The sequence below is a fragment of the Hemiscyllium ocellatum genome, chromosome 16, assembly GCF_020745735.1.
Source record: "Hemiscyllium ocellatum isolate sHemOce1 chromosome 16, sHemOce1.pat.X.cur, whole genome shotgun sequence".
NCBI lineage: Eukaryota > Metazoa > Chordata > Chondrichthyes > Orectolobiformes > Hemiscylliidae > Hemiscyllium > Hemiscyllium ocellatum.
In genome coordinates, this window is record NC_083416.1 from 67416845 (window position 1) to 67430618 (window position 13774).

At 37.7% G+C, this 13774-nt stretch overlaps 1 protein-coding gene across 1 annotated transcript in view; it reads left to right on the plus strand.

The window, feature by feature from the left end:
• The window catches only part of lars1b (leucyl-tRNA synthetase 1b), a 58893-nt gene that overhangs the window by 15978 nt on the left and 29141 nt on the right, over positions 1 to 13774 (plus strand). The window contains exons 6-16 of the mRNA XM_060837344.1: positions 901 to 1062; positions 1772 to 1884; positions 3365 to 3428; positions 6556 to 6623; positions 8493 to 8718; positions 8858 to 8945; positions 9056 to 9132; positions 11197 to 11250; positions 11779 to 11919; positions 12822 to 12899; positions 13316 to 13401. Of these exons, the coding sequence (XP_060693327.1) occupies positions 901 to 1062; positions 1772 to 1884; positions 3365 to 3428; positions 6556 to 6623; positions 8493 to 8718; positions 8858 to 8945; positions 9056 to 9132; positions 11197 to 11250; positions 11779 to 11919; positions 12822 to 12899; positions 13316 to 13401 (1157 nt within the window). The remainder of the gene's footprint in view (positions 1 to 900; positions 1063 to 1771; positions 1885 to 3364; positions 3429 to 6555; positions 6624 to 8492; positions 8719 to 8857; positions 8946 to 9055; positions 9133 to 11196; positions 11251 to 11778; positions 11920 to 12821; positions 12900 to 13315; positions 13402 to 13774) is intronic.

Sequence of the window (13774 nt, forward strand, 5' to 3'; positions counted from 1 at the left end):
CCCTTCATCAGAAATGATTAAGAACGGACTGGGTCACATGGCCTCTTGAGCATCCTCTGCCACTCAATAAGATCATTGAAGATCTGAATACTTCACATTTTTGTCTGCCTTTGGTAACCTTTTGCCACCTTGCTTGTCAAGAATCTAATTCTGTCTTTAAAATATTCAAGAAAGGTGCTTCTGCTGCCATTTGAGGAAGAGCTTCAAAGACTCACCAGCCTCTAATCTATCTCTGTTTTAAGTGGGTGATCTGTTACTTTCAAACAGTGACCCTTTGTTCTAGATTCTCATGTTAAAAAAAAATCCTTTCCACATCCACCACGTTGAGACCCCACATCTTGCATATTTCAATCAAGTAGCCTCCTTATTCTTCTAAATTTCAATGGGTACAATCCTAGCCTGTCAAACATTTCCTAATAAAATAACCCAGTCGTTGCAGATAACAATCTAGTCAATCTTCTCTGAACTGTTTCCACTGTATTTATCCATTTTGTTATGCTCTGTATAATAACTAGCTGTACTGTCACCAATACCTAGCATAAATTAAGCATATTCTTCCTATTTTTATATTCAATTTACTTTACAATAACTGATAACATTCTATTAGTTTTTGTCATTAGTTGCTCTGGTTTTTATACTTGAGACATTGGGACACCCTGTTGGAGTTCTCCAGTCTCTCTCAGGTTCGGCAATTTGAATCTTTAATTGTTCCTGTCAACATGGATGATTTCCCATTTTGTCCAGGTCATTCATTAAATTCAATGGACAATAAATGTTACTAACTCCATTGAAAACTGAGATGAGGAAAATTTATCAGAATTGACCTTTCAATGATTGAAGATTTGCTTCTGCAGTTATCTTATGGTTGATATCATTTATGTTTCCTCCATGAATCTTCAGAGTAAAGCTGCTGCTAAGAGTGGTGGAGCTAAGTTCCAATGGATGATCATGAAATCTCTGGGTCTATCTGACGAAGAGATTGTGAAGTTTGCAGAGGCTGAACACTGGCTTGATTACTTTCCGACGATGGCTGTCCAGGACTTGAAGAAAATGGGATTAAAGGTTTGTATCGTGTCTCTTGATAAGTTAACCATAAACTCTGAACTTTTTATTTTCTTCCCATAATAATTTAAATGCCTGCTTTATTGTAAGGCAGTAAGACCTAGATATACGTCGTGAATTAAAATGTGCTTTTGGGTTCATATGCAGTCATATTTTAATCTAGGCTTCAATGTAGATCATCATAGAATGACACTTGACTACCTACGGAAAGAATCTATGTAAAATTGAGAGATAATCTGATTTTTTTTCAAATGAGTATAACCTTCCCTCACATGTTCCTATATTCACAAATAAATTGGCAGCCTGGCTTTTGAGAATAGCTTAGATGTAAAATGGGAACAAAGTGGCTGATACAGTAAGCAATTTTATCCTCTGGTTGAAGTTGAGTGATATACTTGGAAAGTGTAGAAGAAGCTTTCCAGTGTAACCTGACCCAATGAGGATGTACTGATACTTTGGGAAAATTCTGACTCAGAAAGTACGATGAGGTCAATAAACCCTGTTATCTAAAGCCTAGCTCCAACCATTGTTTGGTAGGGGGAGGGACTGGTTGGGTTAGGAGGAGTTTCTGACTGGTGTTAAGATACAAAGTGAATCATTATACTCACTGACTAGTAACTGAAAATTTGTTACACAAAGATTTCATAGTGTTAAGTCATCATGGTTTAACATTGAGGAATTTAATTTCATATTGTGTGAACTGTAACAGATTGATTGGCGACGCTCCTTCATCACCACAAATGTAAACCCCTTTTATGATTCGTTTGTGAAATGGCAATTTCTGATTTTAAAAGAGAAGAAAAAAGTCAAGTTTGGTAAAAGGTATGGACTTTTGACATTGCTGCTGCACCAAATGGAATGTGTCTTTTTGACATGCTTGTTCATGGTGAATAATTTCTTCCAGACTTGAAAGAATAATATCATTAAGTTTATGAAGGTACTCCATTTATACTTTGTTTCTGCCCTTTTATTCAATCTCTCAATTGTAAGTAGCATCTTTCATGTGTCTGCTTCTCTAGTTTCAGTAAGGTATCAATGTGTTGTAGCAATCAATGATGAATTAGAATCTGTTTCCAACATGCTCACACAGTGTATTCCCAACCTCTGACATAGTCATAGGGAGTTGAAGTTTAGATACCAGACACACAACATGGAAGGGAGAGCTGTAGCATAGTTTACAGGGAACAATCAGCTTTTTAGTTCCTTCCCTCATTCTGCAGATGTTGGACAACTCCTATTTTCTGATGGCTTGCAAGCAAAAAGTTGATGGTATAACACCAATTCTCATCCCTAATTATGGAATAATTAGGTCAGAAGTGACATGACACCAAGTTTATTTGAAATCACAAGCTCTGCGCCTTTATCAGATGAACTAGACCGTCAGAACTTGGATTTCTGTAGAAGTCCTTGTGTGCAGGAAAATGTTTAAAATTTCTTCTGGGTATTAAACAGAACTAAAAATGAGGAGTAGTAACTTGATAGTTGGTGGGTGGCTGTCATGCTACACACTGAAGGCACAGTCAAATCTGATAGAATTTTAGAATTAGCAGGACAGACTGAACCTCAAAGGATGCAGATGCATGGGGAGTGACTGCAGGCAGAGACAGGTGGGGCAGGGAGGGCTGAGCTTGTGAAATGAACATTAGAATGGTGTTATATTTCTCCTGAATTTGCCTGAGGTAACAGCCAAATTACTGAAGGAGTTTAAACCAAAGGCAGAGATTCTTAGAGGAGCAGAAAAGAATGGTTCTGGTTCCAATAACAAGGCAAAAAACATTAAGAAGGAAGTCTGTCTTGGAGTGTGCCTGGAGACAGCCCTCCAGAAAAGTATTTATATATTTTTCTCTCTCAGGTATTTTGTAAATGATTTGTGTTCTATAGAACAGTTACATCATCCTAAATCTATAAGGAGTTTCAAAATGTCTTATTTTGTCTTCATTCTAATTTTTCAGTGGTTTATATCTGTTTAGTGAATAGAATTCTGGAAGTATGTACTTGTACTCCATTTCAAAATGATAACCATAAGACCAACAGAAACAGGAACAGGAGCAGTGCATTTGGCTACTTGAGCCTGCTCTGTCATTCAATAGAATCACAGCTGAAAGAATATTCCTTCTGTCCTTGCCCCATAACCTTTGATTTCCCGTACTGAACAAGAATCTATCTCACTCAACCTTAAATGTACAGAAGGACTCTGCCTCCACAGAGTGGCAAGGAGTTCTAAAGGGTCACAGTCCTCTTAGATGATCAGTGTTCTTTAGAAAGAGGGTTGTTTTATTTTAAAAATGAGCTCTTTTCTCAGGTACACAATTTATTCTCCAAAGGATGGGCAACCCTGCATGGACCATGATCGGCAGAGTGGAGAGGTAAGGCAGTTTCTTATTATATATGGAAACACTATTCGTAGTGTCAACATTAAAGACTAAAGGAAAAATCTAGGACCTTAGAGAGCCAATGCTGGTCTAAGCTACTGTAAAATATCATTTTTCTTTGGACCAGTTGAAAGAATTTAGGGATGTATCAGTGCAGAAAAGTCTGCACCTGTACTTCATATTTTTGCCATTTTTACACTAGATAGATTTCCTTGTTTCAGTGTTACAAATGACTCCTATGAAGGAGGCCCCCAGGCTGCACCTTATGCAAAAGTTGTTAGCTCGTATTGTGTGCAGGATTACAACTGACATCCTTGCAAATTCAGTTTATTTTACCAGGTATGTCATGCATCACCAACATTTACCTCGCTTGAAAGGGAGGAAAATTACGTTCGACCATGGTTCAGATCAGAATTTATTACAGACAATTAACAGATCAATGGCCAGTACTAATACATATTTATTTGGTCTTTGTAATATAGCAAAGAATATAGTTCTGTACTATTGCTAAATCTAAAATTGAACATAAACACAAAATCCTTCTATTTTGTTAAAAATCACACAGCACCAGGTTATAGTCCAACAGGTTTAATTGGAAGCACACTAGCTTCAGAGCGACACTCCTTAATCAGGTGTTAGTGGAGGGCTCGATCGTATCACCTGACGAAGGAGCGTCGCTCTGAAAGTTAGTGTGCTTCCAATTAAATCTGTTGGACTATAACCTGGTGTTGTGATTTTTAACTTTGTACACTCCAGTCCAACACCGGCACCTCCAAATCGCTTCTATTTTATGGCTGATTGATCACTAACTCACGACAGAATTTCTCAGTTATCATATGGCAGCTTCAAAATGGCTCCTAAGTTAGGCAAAGGCAGCACATTGTCCAATTCCTGATTACAAATTTATCCAACTGTATGAAACATTGTCTATGTACCCTCAATACCTCTAACATCATAGACCAAAGCTAATTTTATTTTGTGTGTCCCATTCAGGGGAAGGTAATGGCCTCATGGTTAGCTTATTAATTCAGAGACTCGTGTAATGTTCTTGGGAACTGGGATGGTGGAATTTGAATTCAATCAAAAAATCTGGGATTAAGAGCCTGATGATAACCATGGAACCATTGAAAAACTCATCCGGTTCACTAATGTCTTTTAGGGAAGGAAACTACTTTCTTTTTCTGGTCTGGCCTACACGTGACTCCAGACCCACTGCAATGCTACTGATTTTTAGGATTGGGCAGTGAGTTTTGGTCTAGCCAGCAATGTTTAGGTTTTAAAAAAAGAATCAAAACGATCATTGTATGCGGCTGTTCACTATTGTATGATTCCACGACATGACTAAGTGTGGAGGAGCCAGTTTTGGACTGGGGCTGGACAAAGTTAAAAATCACACTGCATCACCTGATGAAGGAGCAGTGCTCCGAAAACTAGTGTTTCCAAATAAACCTGTTAGACTAGAACCTGGTGTTGTGAGATTTTTCACTTTGACCAAGTGAGCCATCAAGAAATGCCTTTTGGAAATAATTCTGTTAAAGATATAATTTTCTACCATAACTGCACTAATGGAGCTCATTCATTCAATAAGGCAGGACTTCAGAAGGCAGGAAACTACAGGCCAGCAAACATGTTGAAAACTGTTATTTAACAAGTAATGACTAGACATTTAGACAAGTTGATGGTAATCAGTTAGAGTCAATATGGTTTTGTGAAAGTGAAATCGTGTTTCACAAGCTTATTGGAATTCTTTGAGGAAATAATGTGCTGTGGATAAAGAGGAGCTGGTGGATGATCAGCACTTAGATTTCCAAAAGGCAATTCTTAAAATTCCACATCGAAGGTTATTGCAGAAAATAAGTATTTGTGGAGAAGGAGGTGACATGATGGAATGGATTAAAGATTATCTCGCTAACAGGGAATAGAGGAATCATAAGTGAGTCCCTTTCTGAATGGCCAGATGTAATGAGTGGTGTGCTACAGGGATTGCTGTTGTGGCCTCGCCTTTTTGCAATACATATAAATATTTTGGATGAAGGAATCAAAGGTATGATAACTAAGTTTGCTGATCTCATTAAAAAGAAGTATGGAAGAAAGTTGTGCTGGGGGTTAAAGAAGCTGCAGAGGGTAATATATAGATTAAGTGAGTGGGCAAAGGTCTGGGAAATGGAATATAATGTGAGAAAATATGAAATAGTCCATTTTGGTAGTAAAGATGAAAGATGCAATTTACCTAAATGATGAGAAATTGTGGAGCTCTGAAATGCAGAAGGCTCTGATTGTCCTAGTGTGGATTCATAAAAGGCTAGTATGGAGATATAGCAAGTAAGTCAGAGAACAAGTCGAATTATGCTACATGTTGTTGTGAAGGGAATTGAATCCAAAAGTAGTGAGGTCATGCCTCAGTTATGCAAGGAACTGCTGAGCGCACATGTGGAGTACTCTTGTGCATTATTTAACTTAATTGAAACATGAAATACTGACAGGTCTTGATAGGATGCATGTGGAAAGGATGATTTCTCTTGTGGAAGAGTTTAGAACTAGAGGTCATTGGTTATAAGTATGAAGTTATCCATTTAAGGACAGTATTTTTTCTTCTCTTGCATGGTGAATCTTTGGAACTTTCTTCCTCAAAGCTGAACCCTTGAATATTTTTGAGAGAGGAGTGACTAGATTCTTGATGAACAAAGAGTTTAGAATTTTGAAGATTACATGGGAATGTGGAATACCCAGATCAGCCAACATGTTATTTATTGGCAGAACAGGCTTGTGAAGGACTAAGTTGTCAACTGTGCAGCTAAAAATAACTTGTGATAGCATTCTAAGTTACAATATTAAATAGATATTGACCACCTTTTATTATGAATGTGACCAAAACTATCTATTTTTCATCAAAAGTAATTGCTTCAAATCGTTTCTTCAATCTTCTACCCACAATCTTCTTGAGAAAGTTTGCTAAATTTGAATAACAGGCACAATTAAATTCATGTAAACAAAACATGATATGACTGTTGTAACTTCTGCTTCCCAGATTTAACTAACATAGTATACCTTGTTCACAGTATTAAACCAAACAAACTCTTCATCCCTTGAACTCATATTTTTGCCTCATGTTTTGTTTCAGGGTGTGGGTCCTCAAGAATACACGCTAATTAAAATGAAAATCCTTGAGCCTTATCCAGAAAAACTAAGGTAATGGCATCACTTGTGAATCAGCTCATGACAATTCTCCTCAGTCGTTCAAAAGCGAACGTCCCCTTTCAAATCAAATTGCTGATATGAGATTTCATTGTAATAATAATAAAAATAAAGTACCATTTGCAGAATACTCCTATGTTTGTTTGAAGGAAAGTAGCAAATGAGTTAAAATCAGAGTCATCACCTCAAGAAGCACTTAGAGTCAGAGAGTCATACAGCACAAAGTCCAACTTTTCCATGCTGACCAGATATTCTAAACAAATCTACTCCCATTTACCAGCATTTGGCCCATAGCCCTCTGAACTCTTCTTATTCATGTAACAATCCAGATGCCTTTTAAATGCTGTAATTGTACTCCACCTCCACCACTTGCTTTAGTAGCTTGTTCCATACACTCGCTATCCTCTACATGAAAAAGTTGCCCCTCGGGTCCCGTTTTAATTTTTACTCTGTCACCTTAAACCTATATCATCTAGTTTTCAACTCCCTTACCTGTGAAAAAGACCGTGGCTATTCACTGAATCAACGCCCCTCATGACCTTCTAAAACTCTGTAAGGTCACCCTTCAGCCTCTGAAACTCTCGGGAAAAGAAGTCCCAGCCTATTTGACCTCTCCCTGTTGTTGAAACCCTCCAACCCTGGCACCATCCTTAAGTCTTTTCTGCACACTTTCAAGTTTAACAAAATCCTATCCATATCAGGGTGACCAGAATTGTACACAGTAAAAGTGGTCTCACCAATATCGTGGACAAATGCAGCATGATGTCCCAATTCCAATACTCAGTGCACCGACCAATGAAGACAAATGTGCCAAGTGCATCCTTCATCCTATGTACGTAAGATTCTGTTTTTAAAGAACTAGGCACCTGTACCCTGAGGGCAGCTATAGAGAACCACTGACAAATGCAATTGGTCATATCTCCAGATCGTATTCTTTTTAAATGAAAAAGAAGGTAATAGAGAATGGTTGTTAAATTGTTCTAACATCAATTCCCTGGACTTAAATAAATAACCTGTATGTAGATTTTGAACTGTAGATGTTGATTATCAGCTGTGGCTGAGTTGGTAGCACTGGTATATCTTGCTCTCACTCAATGTTAAGATAATGTTTGGAGGAGTATGGTTGTGTTTTTTTTGTGCTGCAGTAGTGGCTACATTTGAAAAGAACTTTACTGGCTATAAAACATTTGAGAAACCTTGTGGTTGAGAAAGGCACTATCTAAATGAAAATCTTTTTTACTACAAATGCAGAAATATGGTTATAGGACGCTGAATATCTGCCAGTATGTGAAAATAATTTCTTTATCAACATCTTCACAATAAAATAAAAAAAATTGTGTTCCATGCTGACCTGCAGTTCCTCAACAATGTTTGTGGAGTCGGACCACTTGTACCGTTTTCCCCTTGCACTTTTTGGCACAAGTGCTTCTGAGTATTGCTGTTAATGACATGTAAATATCCTTAATAAATATCAACTCCTATTTTTATGAAATTCACCAGAATGAACTTCTGTTTCTGCCAAAGTTTAAAGATGATGGATAAAGAGCATTGTAAGAAATTCATCTGAAATCTAGAATTGGAGAAGGCTTTTACACATGGCAGAAGAGTTATTAGCAGAACATGAGGACTGCAGATGCTGGAGATCAGAGCTGAAAAATGTGTGGCTGGAAAAGCGCAGCAGGTCAGGCAGCATCCAAGGAGCAGGCGAATCGACGTTTCGGATATAAGCCCTTCAGGCTTATGTCCGAAACGTCGATTCTCCTGCTTCTTGGATGCTGCCTGACCTGCTGCGCTTTTCCAGCCACACATTTTTCAGCAGAAGAGTTATTGTTCACGTCACCAGTCTTGTTCTCTTTCTTCTAGTGGCCTTAAGGGAAGAAACATCTATTTGGTGGCCGCCACGCTGAGACCAGAGACCATGTTTGGACAAACTAACTGCTGGGTCCGCCCTGACATGAATTATATTGCCTTTGAAACAGTGAATGGAGACATTTTCATCTGTACAAAGCGAGCAGCAAGGAATATGTCATTCCAGGGTTTTACAAAAGAAAATGGAAAAGTGCATGCGATTCTAACAATTATTGGCGAGGTAAATTCGTCTTAAGAATAAATTATTGAATGGGCTCTGGATTCAATGTCATTTTGAATTGAAAGAAGAGAAATGACCTGCTTATTTCTTTTCTTGATTACTTAAATTTTTGAATCATTCTTAATTTATTTTTCATTAGGACATCCTTGGTGTTTCACTGAGTGCTCCCTTGACATCCTACAAGATTATTTATGCTCTCCCCATGCTCACCATTAAAGAAGACAAAGGTATTTCATATCTTATGCCTGTACTTGGCCTGTAAATGTTCAAGTTATAGGAAGAAATCGCTTTCTTTTTCTTGTTAAAATTCCTCTTTTTTTTTAAACCTATTCAACAGGCACTGGTATAGTCACTAGTGTTCCATCTGATGCCCCAGATGATATTGCAGCTCTCCGTGATCTTAAGAAAAAGAAGGTACAAGTTCTATTTTTCATTCCTTTTCTGACTATATAACTACCCTTCTATGCTGAAGTCATTGGTTCATTACTAATCCCAGTGGTTGTTGTTTCTATTCATAGCTTTCAAAAGCCCATGGAAATCCCAGTGAATATTTTGTGAAATAACTTTGAATCCTTTTACCACTAAATACATTTTGTAATTGATTTAAATGTTGCATTCTTGAACGTGCAGTAAAAATGCTTAAAATTATTATCACCTTAGAAGAAAACTAACTCCAGTCTGCAATTAGATTTGAGAACTGTACTTGGGATGCTGGAGTTGAATCGTTGAATAAAATATGTATTTTCACAGCCTTTGATTGCAAATAGACCTGTTCATATGGTTGACCTCAACCATTTAGTTGCAGGTATGTTATTGCACTGCAATTTTGGGAGGACAGGTCGGGATTAGGGCTGAGACCGAGAATTTCATAGCTGAAACTGGTCCTATACACTCAGATCCTCAAATGTCTTACTGGAGTTGCTAAGGAATTCTAGTTTTTTTTTCTCTTTCTTAAAGTCCCAGTTTTTAAAAATGTGTATTTTCTTGGAATAGGGTATTGGAATCTGAATTGCTTTTGAGAAGATGATGGTAAGAGCTGTTCCCTTGAATCTTTGCAGTCCATCCACAGTGCAGTGAAGGATCAGTGATTATAGTTACAAATCGAAATGGTGTGTGGCTTGGATGGGAGCTTGCAGTTGCTGGTGCTCCCACGCACCTACTGCTTTTGTTGTTCTTGATGGTAGAAGTCTTACGTTAGGGAGGTGCTGTTGAAGGACCCTTGATGAGTTGCTGCAATGTACCATGTAGATGGTATAAAGGTTTGCCACTATGCAATGAAAATGAAGGGATTGAATTTTGAAGGTGAGTGGTTGGATGTCAGTCTCGCCCCTGCTTTGTCCTGCTTGGTGCAATTTTTTTTCAAATTGTAAGAACTGCACTCAAAGACAAATTAAGAATATTCCATGACACTCCTGACTTCTGCCTTGTAAATGGCATGTGGGCTTACTGAAATCAGGTGATGAATTCCTGCCAGATCTTTGATCTCTTCCAGCGATTTATCTGGTTGATCCAGTTCAGTTTCCGGTTCATACTGAACCCCAAAAGGTTGATAATAGGGGAATTCAGTGATAGTGATATCTTTGAATGCAAAGAGAAGATGGTTCGATTCTGTCTTATTGAAGATGATCATTGCCTGGCACTTCAGTTGTACATATGTGATTTGCTACTTTTCAGTTCAAGCAGGATGTTTTCCATGTCTTGCTGCTTATCAACAGGTAACATTTTCAGTATCTGAAAAGTTGTGAATGATGCCAGAACGCACAGTCACCAGCAATCCTCACTTAGAGTCATAGAGCTATACTGCACCATAACAGACCCTTCGGTCCAATTCATCCATGCCGACCAGATATCCTAAATTAATCTAGCCCCATTCGCCAGCACTTGACCCTCTAAGCCCTTCCTACTCCTATACCTATCCAGCTGCCTTTAAAATGTTGTAATTGTACCAATCTCCAACACATCCTCTGGCAGCTCATTCCATGCATACACCACCCTCTGCATGAAAAAGTGTTGGGGAGAACGTCAACCAAGGACCCTACCATAGATGGATAGTGATTGTTTATGGAGTAATGAATACTTGAGGCCTAGAGTGATTATTTAGTTGACATAAATTTGAATTCAATTTGTATAATTTGAAATTTTGCATTTGGTTTATTATTAATGAACAAATCGGAAATAAAAATCTAAGGACAGTAAAGTTGTGGAGTTGTCTAACTGCTGCAGCAACAAAAAAACAGGTTGTTTATGGTTTTTAAGATGGCAGATTTCTTTCCTTTACCTGATGAAACTTTTATACATCTTGAGCGTTGAGATTTCTGAAAAGTACTTGGTATGTTTTATACTGTCTGCAGTGTCGGCTACTTTTGTGTGGATGCCTTCACCAATCAGACATGTTCTGTATTCATTGCATTTAAAATTGTGAAACTATTATTATATCCTGATGTTTGAAAGAATTTAAAGCAGTCTTTCTTTCTTTAGGCATTGAGGGAGAAGTATGGAATTACTGATGAAATGGTCCTACCATTTGAACCAGTGAGTATGCTTAAAGGAAAATGAAAGCATAATTTTGTTTTTGGCATGCATCAAACTTTTTTCTTTACATAGATTCCAATTTGAAACATGAATGCAGCTTTTAAAGAGAATTTGAATAGTATTTTGATAACCAAATCAAATTTCCAATTTGCTGAGATATATGTGTGCTTTTATTAATTTCAACAATTAGATATATTCTGATGGATATTGAATGAACACTTGACTCTCTCTTTTCCTCTTCCAATGTCTGGATCCTCAGCAGCAAAGTGGCACACCATAACTTGGGTGTCCAGGTAACCTGGTTTTCTGACATGGTCTCAACGTCCTTCAGAAACACAATCAGCACCATGGTTAGGCAGCAGGTTTTCACCAAGCATGTAGCTAATAAAGTGACCACCAGAGGACCTCATGAGCTTTCACAAAGCAGGACCGTGACAGAAAAGAGAAATGGATTTCTACTTAATGTGTTGAGATTCAATGTTAATTAGCGCTTCTTAATGCTGTTCTGTCTGTGTTTTTTTTTGATAGATTCCTATAATTGAAATCCCTGGGTATGGAAATCTCTCAGCACCAACTGTATGTGATGAACTGAAGATTCAAAGCCAGAATGATCGGGAAAAGCTTGTGGAGGCCAAAGAGCGAGTTTACCTGAAAGGCTTTTATGAGGGGGTTTGTAATGGATTCAAGCTCTTGCACAGGAAAATAAAACTAAACAAAAATACGAATTGTTTCATTTATAAACATATTCGTTTATCACCTATTGCATTGCATACAGATTCAAAATCAAGTGTTATCATTAAGTGAAATTTCTAGGCAGAGATAACTGAAATGTGAGATACTGCATTTTTTTTCAAACCTCCCAACGTTCAAAATTCTTTGAACTGCTCATATTTTTTGTATTTGTATTCAAAATTCCTATTTCGGAATTAGTTTTTATTGTCATGCGTACTCGAGTACAATGAAAAATATACTAAGTCACTACTCCTGGTGCCAAGTAGAAAAGTACTGAGTTAAAAGTACAACATTACAGTTCTTTTCAATATATAGTAAATAAAGAAATAAAGTTAAGTTCAAACTTACAGTCCTTCTTTACCCCTGGGCCTGCAGTCACTCCATGCTGGGCTGTCCCCACAAAGGCACAATCTCTCTCTGCACTGAGCTCAAACTCTCCCATGCTGGGAGATCCCCAGGCTGACCACCTTCCGGCCTCGCCAGCCAAAATGGCAAATTTATCATGATGTAATTGTACCATATAGTCAAGTGGCTCTTCAGGTTAGTTATCAGACTCTTGTGAGTGGTTTGAACTCGCACTTCTCCAACTCCAAGGAACGCGTGTTGTCGGTTTGGCTCAGTTTTTAATTTTGTTTGGAGTGAGGCAAATTTGATCACTGTAAGGAAATTATTTCTTAACCTGTAGGACTGTTGTGATGCAGTGATGGTCTGCCTATCTCTGGCCCAGAAGGCCCAGGTTCAAGTTTCATCTGTTCCACAGATGTGACATAACATGTCTGAACAGTTTAATTAAAAATATCTCTATTTAGTTGTATAATCACAACCCTGTTCTCCTCTAGATAATGCTTGTGGATGGTTACGAAGGGCAGAAAGTTCAAGAAGTCAAGAAACCAATTCAACGAAAAATGATAGACAATGTAAGTATAATTTTTGATTTATTCAATGACTTACTAAAACAACAGAATGGATTATAAGTTCTCATTGTCATGTTAAAGTAACAAGCCTTGCATAAACAACATGCTGCATTAAATTGCTATGCTATACTGCAGACTCTAATTGCTATGATAAAGGGTTATACTACTGGCTATGTTTCCAGTTTGAGCTTCCTATTTGATTAGTTTTTGCATGGAATGCAACATTAATTTGGTAGTTGCCTGTATTTTGGTCAGTTTGTACACTCATCATGCACTGATTTGACCAGAGACATTGCAGGGAGCACACAGTAGCTAACTGTCCAGAAATGCAAGGTAAGAAAAGTAGGTTAAAATGAATCCAGAAAATAGTATTCTAGAGTATCCCAATTCAAAAAACATATTTCTAATAACTATTCTAGGGAGAGGCCATAATCTACATGGAACCTGAGAAGCAAGTTATATCTAGGTCTGCTGATGAGTGTGTCGTAGCACTGTGTGACCAGTGGTGAGTTTTTATTTTAAATTTTTGAAACTTTTTTTTGTTTCTCTTTCTTTTCTTTTTCAACACCCCAAACCAACAACTGGATGAATCTAGAGATAACTGAAGCCCTTTGATGCTTCACTAATTCATCACATGTGCTGTTTAATGTCAGTGTCTGGGGCGCTTTAAAACATGGGGTACATACCAATTGAATCTATTTCTGTGTACTTTCCAGTTGGACAGTAATCAGGAATGGGAACCTTACATGGGTTTCACATCCCTGATTGCAGACAGCAGGTTGGCTTTTATGGTTATTAAACATTGTGAGACTCACCGCTGATAAAATGCAATATATATGGTCAGGATGTGGAAGGCCACTCCATTCATTTTACACTTT